Source organism: Girardinichthys multiradiatus, chromosome 18 (assembly GCF_021462225.1).
Source record: "Girardinichthys multiradiatus isolate DD_20200921_A chromosome 18, DD_fGirMul_XY1, whole genome shotgun sequence".
In the NCBI taxonomy this organism is placed as follows: Eukaryota; Metazoa; Chordata; class Actinopteri; order Cyprinodontiformes; family Goodeidae; genus Girardinichthys; species Girardinichthys multiradiatus.
Window position 1 is genome coordinate 43,273,256 of NC_061810.1, and position 18,461 is coordinate 43,291,716.

An 18,461-nucleotide genomic window follows, 5' to 3' on the forward strand; every position below is an offset into this window, starting at 1 on the left:
ACGAACCACCACCGTGTTTCATCTGAAGTCGACTTTGATGGTCAGATCATATTTTTCCTTTTCGCCAAGGAGGCCAGAGGACGAAGATTGACCGCTTTCCCTGAAGTTAATTGTGGACGCACAGTTAACCTCCAACCCCCCCCCCCCCCCCCCCCCCTCGATCGACCCCGCTCAGAAGAAAGTAATACCCATCCTTTATTCTTTTTATTTCTTTATTAGGAATAGCCAGGCAGGGTAGAGGATATTTTTAGTGCAGTTAGAATCTAATGTGTTCTGAATGATATATGCATGTAACCTTGTTATTGAAACTTTGATGTGCTGTGTTGACATCTGGAAGCTGCTGCGCTCCCAGCTCTGTGCGTGTTTTGTGGGGTATTGAACACGTGAGAGCCAGCGCAGGTGCGCTGTGAGACTGGACTGCTAAAATAACCTCATGGTGAAATTCCCCATTTTTTTTGTCTTCAACCTCACTGCTTGCTAGCTTGCCGCCAAAAAGTTTATAACTCTTTGTCTGCTCAAGAGTTGGGGGAGGTTTTATGACTGAGTATCACTGAGTTACAGTGGAGCTGCACCCCACCGCCCCTCACCACCACCCCCTTGTCATATTGTTATTTTTGCCATAACTGCTGGTTGATTCCATACACACCCACTGGTGTTTTGCTTTATTTCTGCTTAGTTAGATATTTTACCGCTTTTATGTAGAACTTTGCATGTGAGTAGGTGAAGATTATTAAATCAGAAGAACGGATTGTATCACATAGATGATAACAGAAGGCGTTCTGTGTTTATTTTGTACAAGAGTGATTCGTCAGTCAAGATAAGGTTAAAGTTCCACACGTTTCAACAGAAACGGTCGATTAAACAGTGACATCTCTGGTAATAGTTATTAATTATTACGGAGTATTTAACGGTTGTAATTGTCAAAGGTGTTGAGCCACAATTACAACACCAGAAACATCTGTGGTCTTGATTCATAAATGAGCATTTTGGTTAAGAAATTGATTTTGTCAAATTGTGATTTGAAATTATAATTATTGATCAAGATTAATCAATCAATAATCATAAATCCCAACAATCCCAAAGGTGTGTCCCAACTTTTGTAAATGTAGTGTAAATGTAACCAAAATCAAAAGTGATGTCTTCTCTATTTTTCTTTTGTAGCAATATTTATCAGTGAAACAAGTGAAACAAGCACAACAAAATCACACAACAAAAACACACAAAGTCACATCTTAGTAAAGTCAAGAAAAAATTCATCCATCTTTTGTTCATGCCTGCTGATCCTGGCAGCATCAGAGGGGGTTGGGAGAGTGATACATGTTGATGCATGTTGTTCATTATAGTTTTTTTTTTAAACATCTGTGGTCTTGATTCATAAATGAGCATTTTGGTTAAGAAATTGATTTTGTCAAATTGTGATTTTAAATTATAATTATTGATCAAGATTAATCAATCAATAATCATAACTCCCAACAATCCCAAAGGTGTGTCCCAACCTTTGTAAATGTAGTGTAAATGTAACCAAAATCAAAAGTGATGTCTTCTCTATTTTTCTTTTGTAGCAATATTTATCAGTGAAGCAAGCACAACAAAATCACACAACAAAAACACACAAAGTCACACCTTAGTAAAGTCAAGAAAAAATTCATCCATCTTTTGTTCATGCCTGCTGATCCTGGCAGCATCAGAGGGGGTTGGGAGAGTGATACATGTTGTTCATTATAGTTTTTGTTTTTTTTCACAAATACAAAATGCATTTGTGCTCTGCATTTACTTTGATACCTCTTAAACCCAATGCTGACAACTCTCTTTAAAAGTCACATAATTCGTAAATACAGTCTATGTGTTACTTAATCTCAGTATAAATACAGCTGTTCTGTGAAGGCCTCAGAAGTTTATACAATATCATTAGTGAACATTCAGCATGAAGAACACCAGCACAGCTCACAGGAAGATTCTGTTGACAGCACGACTGTTAGTCATATACTCCAGAAATCTGGAAGTATGGCAAGAAGAAAGCCATTGACGGAAGAAAGCCATAGGAGGTCCTGTTTCCAGTTTGTCACAAGCCATGTAGTGGACACAAGGCATATGTTGAAGAAGAAGGTGCTCTGTTTGAATGAGACAAAAATGTAACCTTTTTTAGCTTTTATTCAAAAAACTAACACTGCACATTACCCTGAACACACCATTTCCACATTGAAACATGGTGGTGGCAGCATCAAATGTCAGCAGTGATCTGAACCGAGTTAATTTGAAGGTAGAGAGTACAGCGCAGTCATAAGAGAAAACCTGTTAGAGGCTACAAAACACTTTAAAACTGGGGTAACAAAGAAACAAAAACGGAGTTCAGGCGGGCGACCAGGAGGTCGTCCCCAGTAGACACAGAGTTCCGGTGGGCGACCAGACCTGCACCACAGAATTCCGGGCGGTCGGCGGCAAAGCCGTGGCGGCCTGCAACGGGAACCCGCAGGTGAGTCAGGAGGCCGACAGAGGAGAGTAGAGGCCCCCCCAAAAAATCTGTGGAACCCCAGACGTGTGGAGCCTGGCGAACCCTCAGAGGCAGAAGCAGAGCCTGGCGAACCCTCAGAGGCTGAAGCTGAGGCGTCGCCGAGACCCTCAGTGGCATGAGCAGAGGCTGAGGCGTCGCCGAGACCCTCAGTGGCGAGAGCAGAGGCTGAGGCGTCGGCCGGACCCTCAGTTGCGTGCGCAGGAAATGAGGCGTCGGCCGGACCCTCAGTGGCGTGCGCAGGAGATGAGGCGTCGGCCGAACCCTCAGTGGCGTGCGCAGGAGCTGAGGTGTCGGCCGGACCCTCAGTGGCGTGCGCAGGAGCTGAGGTGTCGGCCGGACCCTCAGTGGCGTGAGCAGAGGCTGTCTTAGGGTCAGGCTGTGGTGTGTCAGGCTGTGGTGTGTCTGGCCTGGAGTCAGGCTGCTCTACAGCAGTGCTCTGGAGACCTGACGTGGGCTGCTCTGCAGCAGCGCTCTGGAGAACTGACGTGGGCTGCTCTGCAGCAGCACTCATGTGGCTTGGTGTGGGTGAAGGAGCAAGGCAGTAAAACAACCTTACTGCCGTTTCATAATCCATCTCAATCTGCCTCCCTCTCCATCAGCTCAGGAGAGGAATACAGGAAACCAGTTGTTCTGAGGCTCTTTATTTGCCGTGCATAGAACTTCAAGCGCTGCTCCAGCTCGACAGGTGTTGCCTCAGAACACCGGGCTGAAGCGAGCGCAGACGGCATGGGCGGAGGTGCAACGAGCCTGGCAGACAGTGCTGTGGCAGACGAAGATGCGGGCTTACTTGCCGCAGCCCTCACGTCCGCTGACAGGGAAACCACCTCCTTGGCAGCCGAACCACAGGAAGGCGCTCCGCGCCGACATTTCTTGCGGCGGGAGGAGGGCGAGGCCTTCACTGGCGTATGAAGGGGAGGAGAAGAACGGCGACGAAGAGGACCTGTCCCCGGACATGGAATTGCCAACCTGGATCCATCATAAGCCCTGCAGACCGGCGCAGTGACTTCTCCGCCTCCCGAGACAGGAACGTAAAGAGGTCCATGGAGCTAGCCTGATGCTCCTCCGCGAGGTCCATTATTGGCGGAAACATTATGTTACGGTTTACTTGAGATATAGGACCCCAGAATGTAGACCAGAAGGCAGCATGACGGTAAGTGCAAAAGATTTAATAACAAAAAAAACTCAATCACTACAGGAGGCAGGAACAAAACAAACGGGCAGGCTATACAGGCATGGCATGATCAAAAAACAAGACTTGAGCATGAAAACTAGACATGAGCATGAGAACAAGACATGAGAAATGTTTCCGCGACGACTAACTGAACAAGTGTGTATATATGGAGTGAAAACCAGGTGGAGCAAGGAGACAGATTAACTTGGACAGGTGAACCGAATAAACTTAATTGACAGACAGAACAAAACGTGGCTGGGCAAAAACAGAGACTAATATAGAAACAAAACCAAACTTGACAAAACATGAACAAGACGACAAAACTAAAGCATGACCAGGAAAATAACAGAAGCATGATTCAAAATCTAAGAAGAATAATAACAAAAGAACGAGTCAAAACCTTAACTGTGAAAAACATAAGAAAAACCAAAAACCAAACAACCCCAAATCATAACAGGCACAGTCTGTCATTACTCCATCTCTTCAGATTACTCCCTGTCAAGCCTCCAACAGCATACTGACTCATCTGTCTGCCAGAAAATGCTATATTTTTTTAAGGTGGCTTGGGTGAAGCTGATGTATGACAAGCGGCCATCATATCAGCTGACACTTCTGCCACTCAACCATGCGTGACCCCAAATCTCAGAACATGCTTGAAGACTTAATTTCTACCAGACTCCCACTAAGGCACAACAACAGCAAGATACATAAATCTATAAATAGATTTGAAGGTAGTGATAAATACAGGCTGATAAAAGATAAATATGTGGCTTAAAACATTGCCTCTTGGCTAGTGGAAAACCGCAGCACACAAATTTTACTCAGAATTGCTCAATGCTTTTACACTTCATTTGTTCTCAGAATGTTTCTTAGTATGATACTGCTGCAAGGATCAAACTCTCTTTTTTTAAATTGGAGAATAAAATCTTTGCCAACAATCAAAGTGAGTTTTTAGGTCATAAACAAAATACAAATAGAGCCGTTTTTAATCAGTGTCCTGCATGTTTTAGATGCTTTTTAGAATTTGACACTATTGAAATACAAGCATATTCAGGGTTTTTCAGTGACTGACACCAATCTATTGAATTTAGCACAATCTACAGTAGATTTGACATGTTTGTTTATAGCTGGCCTATGAAAACAACAGCTTAATATTATAATACATTAAACAGTACCACATTTTAAAAAGAAAAAAAAAATGGTATGTGTGATTCAGTGATTTGGTTCTGCATGGTGCTGGTTGTGAACTGGGCCTACAGTTTATTGAACATTACAATATCTTTTGACTCTAAAAATAACATTACATAACATTACCAAACAAATCAAATAAAAGCAGGGATGCCCTAATCCAATCCAAAGTATTTCTAAATGATCCTGAACTCTCATGCCTGTTGTTGGTCCACTGTCTTTAATTTTATGGCAACCGCACCCCCATAGAGCTGCTGGCCCGCATTTTGCATGGACAATTTCTAAAAAGCATGGCCTACTTTTGTGTATGCATTTGCTTTGTCCAAAGAATCTGGGTTTTCTACAACAAGTGTTTGGCGCCTTTTATAACAATATTCACAGTAAAGAAAAACTGTATTGGCTTTTGTGGCTCTCTGTCTTTGTCATGTGTAGTTTTTTGCAGGGTAGAGACCTGCGCACAGCGCAAGTACAATAGTAGCTATTAACAGTAGAGCATTTAATACAGATAGCATGCGGTGTAATATACATTGTAATGTAATTCTGTTTATTTATAAAGAATAGATTAGAAATATCCTTTGTTGTCCCACAGTGGGGAAATTCAAGAGAACCTGCAGCAAAGTAAAGGTAAATGTTAGCTTAAGTTACTTTAGAAAACAGTCAGTCAGTCATTTTCTACCGCTTATTCCATAGTGGGTCGCAGGGGAGCTGGTGCCTATCTCCAGCAGTCTATGGGCAAGAGGTGGGGTACACCCTGGAAAGATCACCAGTCCATCGCAGGGCAACACACAAACAACCATGCACACACTCATACACCTAAGGTCAATTTAGAGTGACCAATTAACCTAACAGGCATGTCTTTCGACTGTGGGAGGAAGCCGGAGTACCTGGTGAGAACCCACACATGCACGGTGAGAACATGCAAACTCCATGCAGAAAGACCCCAGGCTGGGAATTGAACCCAGGACCTTCTTGCTGCAAGGCAACAGTGCTACCAACTGTACCACCGTGCAGCCACTTTAGAAAACAATAATATATATTTAGATAAATCTGTGTACAAAGATTTAAATGCAATTGCATACATTCCAGTTTGATCCTAATTAAAATACAATGCAGTCAAATTTAGTTTATAACGCCAGTTTGTAAAACAAGTATGCAGAGCAACTAAAACACAAGTCATTTTAAGTCAATATTTATGAAGCAGGAGAGGAACTTTTTTGCAAATGGTTCATTGGAAACACAGTGAAACATGTTGCTAGCCAAATTATCAATAAGTAATTTAGAATTAGCATGCTTGTGTTAGCCTAGCACTTCAGGAAGCAGGTCTATAAAAAACTGGCAGCAACAGCAATATGTGATTTTAAATTTTTTTTAAAGAATGTAGTCATATCTTTTGAGTGAGACATATATTTTAACAACTATTATAAAGCTAAGACTATTTAACATTGTCAAAACCTAGTAATTCAGTTAAGTAGAAACTCAAGTTTGGACAAAGAGCGTTCTTAAGAGAAATGGATACTGCAGTATCTGGAAGATCATTTAATGAGTTAAGGGCCACACCATCACACTACAGAAGAATACAGGTCCTTCTCAAAATATTAGCATATTGTGATAAAGTTAATTATTTTCCATAATGTCATGATGAAAATTTAACATTCATATATTTTAGATTCATTGCACACTAACTGAAATATTTCAGGTCTTTTATTGTCTTAATGCGGATGATTTTGGCATACAGCTCATGAAAACCCAAAATTCCTATCTCACAAAATTAGCATATCATTAAAAGGGTCTCTAAACGAGCTATGAACCTAATCATCTGAATCTACGGGTTAACTCTAAACACCTGCAAAAGATTCCTGAGGCCTTTAAAACTCCCAGCCTGGTTCATCACTCAAAACCCCAATCATTGGTAAGACTGCTGTCCAGAAGGCCACTATTGACACCCTCAAGCAAGAGGGTAAGACACAGAAAGAAATTTCTGAACGAATAGGCTGTTCCCAGAGTGCTGTATCAAGGCACCTCAGTGGGAAGTCTGTGGGAAGGAAAAAGTGTGGCAGAAAACACTGCACAACGAGAAGAGGTGACCGGACCCTGAGGAAGATTGTGTAGAAGGGCCGATTCCAGACCTTGGGGGACCTGCGGAAGCAGTGGACTGAGTCTGAAGTAGAAACATCCAGAGCCACCGTGCACAGGCGTGTGCAGGAAATGAGCTACAGGTGCCGCATTCCCCAGGTCAAGCCACTTTTGAACCAGAAACAGCGGCAGAAGCGCCTGACCTGGGCTACAGAGAAGCAGCACTGGACTGTTGCTCAGTGGTCCAAAGTACTTTTTTCGGATGAAAGCAAATTCTGCATGTCATTCGGAAATCAAGGTGCCAGAGTCTGGAGGAAGACTGGGGAGAAGGAAATGCCAGAAGTCCAGTGTCAAGTACCCACAGTCAGTGATGGTCTGGGGTGCCGTGTCAGCTGCTGGTGTTGGTCCACTGTGTTTTATCAAGGGCAGGGTCAATGCAGCTAGCTATCAGGAGATTCTGGAGCACTTCATGCTTCCATCTGCTGAAAAGCTTTATGGAGATGAAGATTTCATTTTTCAGCACGACCTGGCACCTGCTCACAGTGCCAAAACCACTGGTAAATGGTTTACTGACCATGGTATCACTGTGCTCAATTGGCCTGCCAACTCTCCTCACCTGAATCTCATAGAGAATCTGTGGGATATTGTGAAGAGAACGTTGAGAGACTCAAGACCCAACACTCTGGATGAGCTAAAGGCCGCTATCAAAGCATCCTGGGCCTCCATAAGACCTCAGCAGTGCCACAGGCTGATTGCCTCCATGCCACGCCGCATTGAAGCAGTCATTTCTGCCAAAGGATTCCCGACCAAGTATTAAGTGCATAACTGTACATGATTATTTGAAGGTTGACGTTTTTTGTATTAAAAATACTTTTCTTTTATTGGTCGGATGAAATATGCTAATTTTGTGAGATAGGAATTTTGGGTTTTCATGAGCTGTATGCCACAATCATCCGTATTAAGACAATAAAAGACCTGAAATATTTCAGTTAGTGTGCAATGAATCTAAAATATATGAATGTTAAATTTTCATCATGACATTATGGAAAATAATTAACTTTATCACAATATGCTAATATTTTGAGAAGGACCTGTACTGATGAGACATATATGATTTTACTGCATATACATAGCTTTAATAAAGTATAAAAACAATATTGGCAAATTCTCAAGATCAGTATCAAGGACAAAAAAAAAGTTATCAGGACAAGCCTAATCCAATGAGATGCAGATAAAAAAAAAACACTGAATTCTGTACCTTTGCTGATGCACATCATACACAGGCCATTAAATAACATTAGGAAATGACAGTCCAGTGGGCCACAGACATAAAGCAAAACCCTGCTGTTAGATATAGTTAAAGTGTTATGCTGCTTGTCTGCTGCCTAAGACTTCCCCCATGTAACATATGTATGTCAAATTGAAAATGACGTCTTGAAGAAAGCTACTGGTTGCATGGCAACTAGAATTCAGTTCAGTTCTGCCACACATACAAGTAAGGTAAACTAAAGCTATTGATTTCAGTGGACAACTCAGCACTTTCACTCAGAGGTTAGATGAAAAAGCCATCACAGAAAAACTGGTGTGTGGCTGGGGGAGCAGGAGGTTTCAGAAAAATAAAACTTAATTAACTTTTATTTTGTCAATTCTCAGGGGAAAAATAAATCGATCTGCCATATCTGCTCAAAGAATTTAACAGTAAATGTCTGTTTGAGATATACAACTCCTAAAGTTCATGGGTAAAAGACAAGACTTTAGAAATCTTGATGCCATGCTGTTCTACAGAAGACCTACAGGGGTTGGACAATGAAACTGAAACACCTGGTTTTAGACCACAATAATTTATTAGTATGGTGTAGGACCTCCTTTTGCGGCCAATACAGCGTCAATTCATCTTGGGAATGACATATACAAGTCCTGCACAGTGATCAGAAGGATTTTAAGCCATTCTTCTTGCAGGATAGTGGCCAGGTCACTACGTGATACTGGTGGAGGAAAACGTTTCTTGACTCGCTCCTCCAAAACACCCCAAAGTGGCTCAATAATATTTAGATCTGGTGACTGTGCAGGCCATGGGAGATGTTCAACTTCACTTTCATGTTCATAAAACCAATATTTCACCAGTCTTGCTGTGTGTATTGGTGCATTGTCATCCTGATACACGGCATCGCCTTCAGGATACAATGTTTGAACCATTGGATGCACATGGTCCTCAAGAATGGTTCGGTAGTCCTTGGCAGTGACGCGCCCATCTAGCACAAGTATTGGGCCAAGGGAATGCCATGATATGGCAGCCCAAACCATCACTGATCCACCCCCATGCTTCACTCTGGGCATGCAACAGTCTGGGTGGTACACTTCTTTGGGGCTTCTCCACACCGTAACTCTCCCGGATGTGGGGAAAACAGTAAAGGTGGACTCATCAGAGAACAATACATGTTTCACATAGTCCACAGCCCAAGATTTGCACTCCTTGCACCATTGAAACCGACGTTTGGCAATGGCATGAGTGACCAAAGGTTTGGCTATAGCAGCTCGGCCGTTGATATATTGACCCTGTGGAGCTCTCGACGGACAGTTCTGGTGGAAACAGGACAGTTGAGGTGCACATTTAATTCTGCCGTGATTTGGGCAGCCGTGGTTTTATGTTTTTTGGATACAATCCGGGTTAGCACCCGAACATCCCTTTCAGACAGCTTCCTCTTGCATCCACAGTTAATCCTGTTGGATGTGGTTCGTCCTTCTTGGTGGTATGCTGACATTACCCTGGATACTGTGGCTCTTGATACATCACATAGACTTGGTGTCTTGGTCACAGATGCGCCAGCAAGACGTGCACCAACAATTTGTCCTCTTTTGAAGTCTGGTATGTCACCCATAATGTTGTGTGCATTTCAATATTTTGAGCAAAACTGTGCTCTTACCCTCCTAATTGAACCTTCACATTCTGCTCTTACTGGTGCAATGTGCAATCAATGAACACTGGCTACCAGGCTGGTCCAATTTAGCCATGAAACCTCCCACACTAAAATGACAGGTATTTCAGTTTCATTGTCCAACCCCTGTATAATGTAATACACACTTACGAACTGCAGTTAGCCAGTTCAGTTGAAAGAGTTTGATTGTTTTTTTTTTTGGGATTTGAGTCACATGACACTCATTTATAAGCAACAAAATTTTTGGGATTGACTGGATTAAACAGGAAAAAAATACATGACATGAATTTTAAGAATAGTTCATTTACATGAGTACATTCAAGTTATTTGGCGCAATGTTCTGGCAGAAATTGCACAGGGGTTTGATAAACTAGCCCCTTATGCTTGGTGTTATAAAAGCAAGCAATTACTGACACAGATCATAAAACCCTCCTTTGCTCTGCCAGTCAAATTAGGTTTGAGCTTTAATCATCACAGCCACACTAATTTTAGTTTGAAAGATGAAAATGTGGATGATAAAAGCTTCAACACCTTCTCTGCAATACAAAATAAATAAGCAAGGGTTATTGCAAAGCATTCCTGTCATATGAAGAACACACTGTCAGCAAAAATGTGAAAAATATCTTAATTATGAATTTGATGGATAATCCAAGCCAGCGAATAGTATTTATGCAAAAGTGTAAACACCTGTCCCTGTCTCAACACGAAGCAAATAAATGAGCATCTAAATGTTACACAGCTCATTCTCAGGCAGGTTGCATTTCTCAAGCTCAGTCTTCGACACATATGTGACCTTCGACCAAAGTGAGGAGGAGGAAATGATCTAGAAAGATGAAGGCATATTGGTTGGAATGCAGCTCGTGTTGCTCCTAATGTAGCAGCACTCTTTTATTTATTTTTTATTTTTTTACTTGTATCTGTGCTTTACCATCTGGGTATTTCTGTCTGCCAGTACAATCTGTCTTATATTTGATACTGAGACCAGTTCATTCATACATTCATTTCACAAACCTACTTTTTACACTCACACATACATTTGGAATCAGGAATAAAACCTGTTAACATTTAAAAACATATCTGTTTTTAAATGGTGGGAGGAAAACAAAGAGAAGCCCCCAAGAATTACAATGGAACAACAATCAATTTCTGAATTTAAATACACTTTTGTAACATTATATTCAATTCCAGAGACATTGAGGTTTATTCAATTGTAGAAACAATTTGTGTTTCTTAATCAGCCTCTAACAATCTGATCTGTTTGAAATAGCACATCTAAAACTCAAAGGAAACTCCTAATTTTTAAATAATTATTTAAAAACTTTTCTGGAAACTGTAATAAAAAAAATATTTTATTGTTTTATTATTAAAAAACACAATTACATTTCTGGTGAGGAATAAATTAGCACACCCCTACATTTGTGGCAAAAATTACTCTTCGCTGTATCACATCAGGTATACCAGCTTATGGAAGGGGATTTAAAGAGGTCATAAAATAATTTGAAATCAGCCATTCCACTATATAAAGGTCTCCATATGGATAACATTTATAACAATTGTCAATACACCCAGGTAAGGAGGTCAAAGCAAGTTCATCCTGAGAGCAGACTGCAAGGTGCTTAGAAAAGTCTCCAAAAACCCCTGAAATACCATCACATAACCTACAGCAGGCCTTTGTTACTGTTGATAGTAATGTGCATGACTATAGAATCAGAAGAGACTGCACCAATTTAACTTCTAATGGAGGTGTGCAAGAAGGAAATCGCTGCCAAAGTTTGCTAGATAGAATGTAAACAATGATCAGGATTTCTGTAACAATGTTCTTACGACAGCTCTGATCTATTTGGACACCAGAACAGAGGACATGCTTGGCATAAACCAATTAAAGTACTGCATTCCAGGAAAAAACCCTTATACTACCGGTAACACGCAGAGATGGAAATAGTTTGCGGATGCTTTGCGGCACCAGGACCTGACCAGCTTACCATCAAGGAATCCACCATGAATTCTCCCATGTATCAGAGGGTGCGTGAGCAAAATGTGAGAACAACTGTACAAAACATAAAGTTAATGTAGAACTGGGCGCTGCAACATGACAATGACCCAGAACAAATCAGTAAATCCACCAAGGACTGACTGACCATCAAGAAATGGAGAATCCTCGACTGAGGCAAAGACCAGGGGCCTCATGTACGAAGCGTACTTACGCACAAAAATCTTGCGGCACAGTATTTTGCACACAATTCGGCAAGTAAATTGTGTGAAAGTGTGCTAAAATTCACGCAAACTTTGACCTGCCATGAAAACGTGCGGAAGCCACGCAAACGTTTCCAATCGACATCAACAAACTACAGAGAACTAAAACACAGCTGAATACACTGAAATATGACTCCATTCAGTTTTATTAATTTCATGGAGCATCAAACCTGATGCTTTTTCATGAGTTTGAGCTTTTATGGTTTAAACCCGAGCGATATCAACTGAATCACATTTGGCCTCATACAATAACATAACACACCTCAGAAAATTATGGAAAAAACCTTAGTCGGATGCATGAAATCCACGTGAATCATCTAAGGGGCACTTTCATTCTCACTGAAAAAGAAAACTGTGTCAGACCAGCAGATTACTTTAAAATATTTTTTTGCATCAGTAGAGGTCTTTATTTTTCAATTTTTCCAACACTAGGAAGACAGGAAATAGGGGGACAGAGATGGGGTAGACATTCGGCAAAGGTCTCTGGGTCTCAAACCCAGGTCGGCCGGTTCGCTTAACCCCTACACCACCAGCACCATGCCTGATCAGCAGATTCTAAACAAGTTAGGTTTGATGATTCCTAAGGTCAACAAGCTGTAGATAATCACACATGTCCATAAAAAGCTCCGTAAAGTTGCGCGTAGTTGTGGAACGATGGGTACATGCCGGTACATGATGATGCATGTGTTATGATTCTGGCCCGTCTGCCTGCTCTGCTCTCACTCATGCAATCAACTCATCAGCTTCACCTGTCTGCTGCTGCGCAATCACCGTCATGCCACACACCTGTGGAGCTGCAGTTATATACAGCCATCCGACAGGCAGACGGTGCCAGATTTTCAAAAACGTTTGTGAGTAGTTATTCAGCGTTCCTTCCTTTTTGATCTTGTTCTCTGACCTTGCCTTGCCTCACGGATTTTGCCTTCTTGCCTGCCCCTTGTCTGATGGATTGGATTTCTGGATTTCGACTCTGTTTTCTGCCTCTGCCTGCCCCTTGTCTGACACCTCTAGCCATGGAATGCAACCCTGTTTCTGTCCCTGGATTTACGCCTCAGCCTAACCACTGGTTTATTCAGCCTGAGCCCGCCTGGCTCTCTAGTCCGCCTGGAATTATTGTCAAGAGGACAATCACAGCTCTCTGTGTTCCTGTCACAGCTTCAGCTGATTCCTCAGAGGATTTGGATCAGTCAGCAATCCGACCTCAGTCTGTTGGACGCTTCCTCATTAACTGTCTGGATCACTTCCTCCTCTGGATTCTGTGCCTCATCCCCAGACTGAGAAGGTTGGTGGCTTTATCTAACTCCTTGCAAATCCTGAGTTTTATTCAGCCACTAACTAGTCTTTCTGTTCTCAGTGGTTCCTGGAAGCTGACTGCTGTTCTCCTGCTCTCTGATCCTGAGTTTCTGAATAAACCTTTTAACTTATCACTTTGTGTTTGGCTGAATTTGGATTCTCTGTCTCTGGTCGTGATGGCATGTCCTATTAGCTACTTTAGATTGCCCAGGGCAATTATTTTGGAACTCTGCACAGAGCTGCCCTCAGTGTTACAGAGGGATAGCAGGAGGATCCATGCGTCGGCGCCGGTGCCAGTTTAAGTTCTCACTAGACTGTGGTCCTTTCAACCGGCGCTTTTCAGAAGAAGCTGAATGACAGGTCATGTATTTAACGGTCATCCCCGAGCTGGGTCATGCCAGCCATATGGGAGGGCCTCATCCGTATATTAAATTCCTCTAAAGTGTGGCTAAAATGGTAAACGTTATATTGCAATTTTTAGCAATTTGCTGGTTTCTCAGTGTAATCAGAGCTTTTTGCTGCTTTAAGGACACCATCTGTAAATTTATTTTCTTTTGTGGATAGAAAGCATCTTCATTCAATATATGTGCAACCTTGTGATGCGTGAATGTGTCCCACAAACGTAATGGCACGTTGGCCTCATCAACTTATGATTCCTTTATACTATAATAATAATTAGAATTGTTCTAATATTTGTGTTGGGAACAAACCTCAACCAGGCTCGTGCACAATGGACAAAAAGCATCACATTAGAAGCCAGCCATCTGCTTTTTTATGTGACATCCTGAATGGTTTTAAAGACTTAAAGGACTTCACGTAGTTTGTGCGGTGATAGTCTTCCTAATAGAAATATTTGCGGAATATTCACGGCAACTATAATTGAGCTCAATGGAGAAGGTAGATGGCACCATTTGGATTTAACACATAGCCTAAACTGCTAAAACAAATGTTGTTCCTACCATGTTCCTACCATGTTATGACAAAAATGGGAGACAGACGAGCGGATCTATAAGAAATATAGTTTATTAAGAGAATCTGTGAGGATCACAAAATCCAGTTTGAAAAATAAGTGCAACAGCACTGATGCCTGCTCCACCCAGGTCTAATCTGGAGCCATACCAAGCAGGGCGTAACTGGCTGGAAGCCAGCCTTTTAACGCCAGCCCAGTGTATTCAATTAGGCGGCCAAACCATCCAAGTGCTTCCTGAAAGAAAATGAGACAGACACCTAGAGGACTGGAGGGGGCCATCACAATGTATTAAAATCTATTTCTTATACTGGGGGAAATGCTGACAAATGAATTTGAACTTTTTTGCCTCTCGCACAGTGAGATTTGTATTTCATAATAATACGTTAATCTCCTTCTTCTTCCCTTCCCGCCCCTGTTGCCAGGGTTATTGGGACACGTGGTGGGTGCCTTCCGGTTATTTATACTACTCTGCATGTGTATTTATGGGTGGAGACCGGGAGGTTCAAGCGCAACGTGGAACTGTGCAGAATTCAGTGCAAATTGGGATGTATGAAGACTACAGGAGCGGTGATATGTCTACGCACAGTTTCGTACATCTGAGTTTTTTTGTGCGCAGCAAGTTTTACAACTTCTCTCTAACACCAACTTTTAATATGAAAGCTGCGCGCTCTTTCGTACATGAGGGCCCAGATCTTGATCTCATGTAGATGCTGAGGGTTGACATCTAATGGGCTGTATATGCAAGAAGGGTCAAACATTCCTCAGATTGATTTCAGAAACTGGTAGATGTCTGCATGGAGTTTCCTTCTGAAGGTATTTTAGCCAAAAGGGGTAACACAAGCTGCCATAACTTCTTCCTCAAATAGAAAATATAACAAAGTTATTTGAAACAACAAAAGCTCCAGATAACAAAATCAAAAATTAATGTGTAGTTTTCCACAAGTAAACTAGCCTACTAATCTGAATTCCTTGGACAAATCTTCAGTAGCACCAACCCTAATTTTCCAGGTATTGTATTAGGCAGCCACTCTTCATTTATGTGTACAAAATTAGAGAAACCTAGATGAAATTGCTCACTGCTCTCTCACTTTTTTATATATACAGAGGACATTTTCTAGTTTGTGTGCCACTAAAATCCCCCCACCCAATATGTAGAGCTGTGGGAAGCATTGAAAAATAACTAATTTGTTCATATTTTCCTTCCAAGGAGCCAGATTCTGTAATATTTTAAGTGGTCTAAAACACCATTTTCTAAAGCTTACAAGTGATTTTGTCTCAAATCATTTAATCCAGTCATTTTCGTTCTATTATCTGACCATTTTTACAATAATGTTTTACTTGTCAGGCTACCTAACTGTTATTTATTAACTATGCAGCTATGAGAATGGTTGAAAATAGGCATGCAGGCTCCAAAAAAGGAAAAAAGAATGTAGAACTATTTGTTAAGCCCCTTTTAAAAGATCACAATAATGCTTGGTTCAATGGGTTGGTTGAAAACATTTTCACAGTAATATTGCTTCAGGTTAATTAATGCATTTGTCATTTAGGTAATTATGTCACAAATGTTAGCTCCCCAAAAAACAAAATGCCATATACTTTTGTTCCCAGTTACAGTTCAGTGACTGAGCGCAGTAAGTTTTCTGTAAGTTACCAATAAGGCTGTTTTGCTCATTGCTCCAACGAAAACATAGAGTGCACCAGCAGTGACTTCTTCTCTGAGCTTAGTATCATTGCTCTTTTGTTAGGTGCTGCTTTAGCCCCTGATGATGCTTTGGAGGTGGGCCAGGGGGTTTACCATGGGAAAAATGTGCTTTTGGCTCTCATTTACTACTGAGACACAGCAAAGGGCACACGCCCAGTTAGCAGCGTAAATATACAGCATCAGACAAAGCCTGTGGGAACTGCATTCAACATCTTAACCCTACTGCAGACCGTGTTGTGTTTATTTACCACTGGAACCAAGCAGGTATAATTTCATTTAGATGGGGAAAAATGCTGGGAGCATATTAAGTGTTTCATTAAAAAAGTCAGTTTGACAATGTAAAGCTGTGGATACAGACTTTTATTTCACTACAGAATTACATTTTTGTGCATCTGATAAAATTTTAGATATTAAACTGTAAAAAGATGCTAGAATTAGAGGTGAAAGGAAGACAGATTTTAATGATAACCATGGGAGAAAAAATGATAACCATGATACAATTTCCTTTTTTATCAAAGTCTTACCGTGAAATTAAAATAAAAACTGCACATGATTACAGTGCTACTAAAAACTCAGTAAAATTATTGAAAGAGAGACAAGTTTTAAATGCAGCTATATAAAGGAGTTTAAAATTGAGCAATGGAAGCTTTGTCAAGAAATTTGTCTCTTTATTACACACAAAAAGAAACAGCAGAAGTGGTCCTCTGCCTCCAGCTAGCTAGCGGCTACTGCAAAGAAACCTAACTTGCACCCAGATGGATGTGGTCTGGCTTGAATGTTCTAGATGCCTTGCCTAAATAGTGAGTAAATAATCTTAAGGCTTGGTGCTGATTCATTACAGACAAAAGTTAGGCAACTACACATGTACAGATGAAAAGACAGCAGCACCAACCTAAAAAAAAACCCAAAAAAAACCATGCATACTTATTTTGCTACTACAATTAACAATAATAATAATAATAATGATAATAATACGTTGATAACATTTATTCTGCAGGAAAACACTGTAATTCTAGTGGTTTTTCTCTTAGTGTCTCTTATATTGTATTATGGTAAGGTAAAATATCTCATTGAACAGTTTTTTACAGGTTTACTGAGTGTTCTGAGAAATGACAATAATGAAAAAATGTGGTTTAAGGAGATAGATTGAAATTCATGACCTGCAGCAACTCTGTGTTTTAAGCAGATAAGCAGGCATGCAGCCGATATGCAAATTACATACAATGTCGTTACAGACTTGAAACTTGGGTTGGATTTGGAAAAATGGGATTTTGGAACTTTTCTGATTGTCAACACATTTTAACAAAACAATGACAATATTGATAACTAAGATTAATTCCCAAATAACATTAATGCCAGAGCATTTCATATTGTTACATCCCTTGAAGGAGGGATTTTGAAGAATACTCACATGCAAACTGAAGTAGAACCTCTCGACTAAGGATGATTCCGTAGCTGTTCTCAACTTGACACTGATACTTCCCATTGTCAGTGATCTCACTTGCATTTGTAATAATGAGATCTCCATCAATGAAGCTGTAGCGGTAGTCTGTCTTTGAATCTACTTCTGTCCCATTGATGTACCAACTGAAAAACATAAGAAGGGAATGTTAATATGTTTGTAATAAACTGCATACTAATGATGTTTGAAATAAGTAGTGGAGACAAAAAAATACACACCTGTATGTGGGTGGTGGATTCCCCCGTGCCTCACAATGTATCATCACTTTCTTTTCATCAGAATCCAATGGAAAAATAACATCATCTGGCTCCTGGACAAAAACAGGCCCAAACTCTTCATTTTCTGAAAGACAAAACAAAAGGAAAATAGAAAGAGATGACGATAATTGCTTGGTTCACGGCAGGAGTGCCAACCAGTTTTATAGTCGAATTACCTTACAATTAGGAACAGAAAGGAAAGATGTACAGCACCATGCGGTGATTGAATTGGAAACAGCTAAATGGAGTCAGAATGCAGGCGGCATATTTTTTAGACTGTTAAAAGGCACTAGGAGGCATGCCTGAAAAAAGCCCAAATGAGAGATAACAAATTACACGTATGTGTGAAGTGAGCCTCTGAGACTTTACAGTTAATCCTGTTCAGTATGATTAACTGAAAATGAGAGCTATAATACCATTTTTTTTGTTCAGGTGAGCTAGTGCCAAATTACATTTACACCTTTAGACCCAGCGCAGTTTGCCTAAAGAGATGAGTGAGTTAAGTGAGATAAGTGAGACTTTAACTCTGCAGTAGTAGCTCTCAGCCAAGTTTGGTAGAGCACAGTACAAACTGAACATTAGTTATCTCCCTGGCTTGATATCCACTTTGGCTAGGTTTTTGGATTTGGATTTCTGCTTTCCAC

The 18,461-nt window shown here is 40.9% G+C and overlaps 1 protein-coding gene across 4 annotated transcripts in view; it reads right to left on the bottom strand.

Moving 5' to 3' along the window:
- Positions 1-18,461, bottom strand: part of cntn5 (contactin 5) — a 223,615-nt gene that overhangs the window by 124,408 nt on the left and 80,746 nt on the right. For all 4 annotated transcript variants that reach the window (XM_047392397.1, XM_047392396.1, XM_047392398.1 and 1 more), the window contains 2 exons: positions 17,779-17,902; positions 17,510-17,685 (listed from right to left, as the gene is read on the bottom strand). In XM_047392397.1, coding sequence (XP_047248353.1) covers positions 17,510-17,685; positions 17,779-17,902 — 300 coding nt within the window. The remainder of the gene's footprint in view (positions 1-17,509; positions 17,686-17,778; positions 17,903-18,461) is intronic.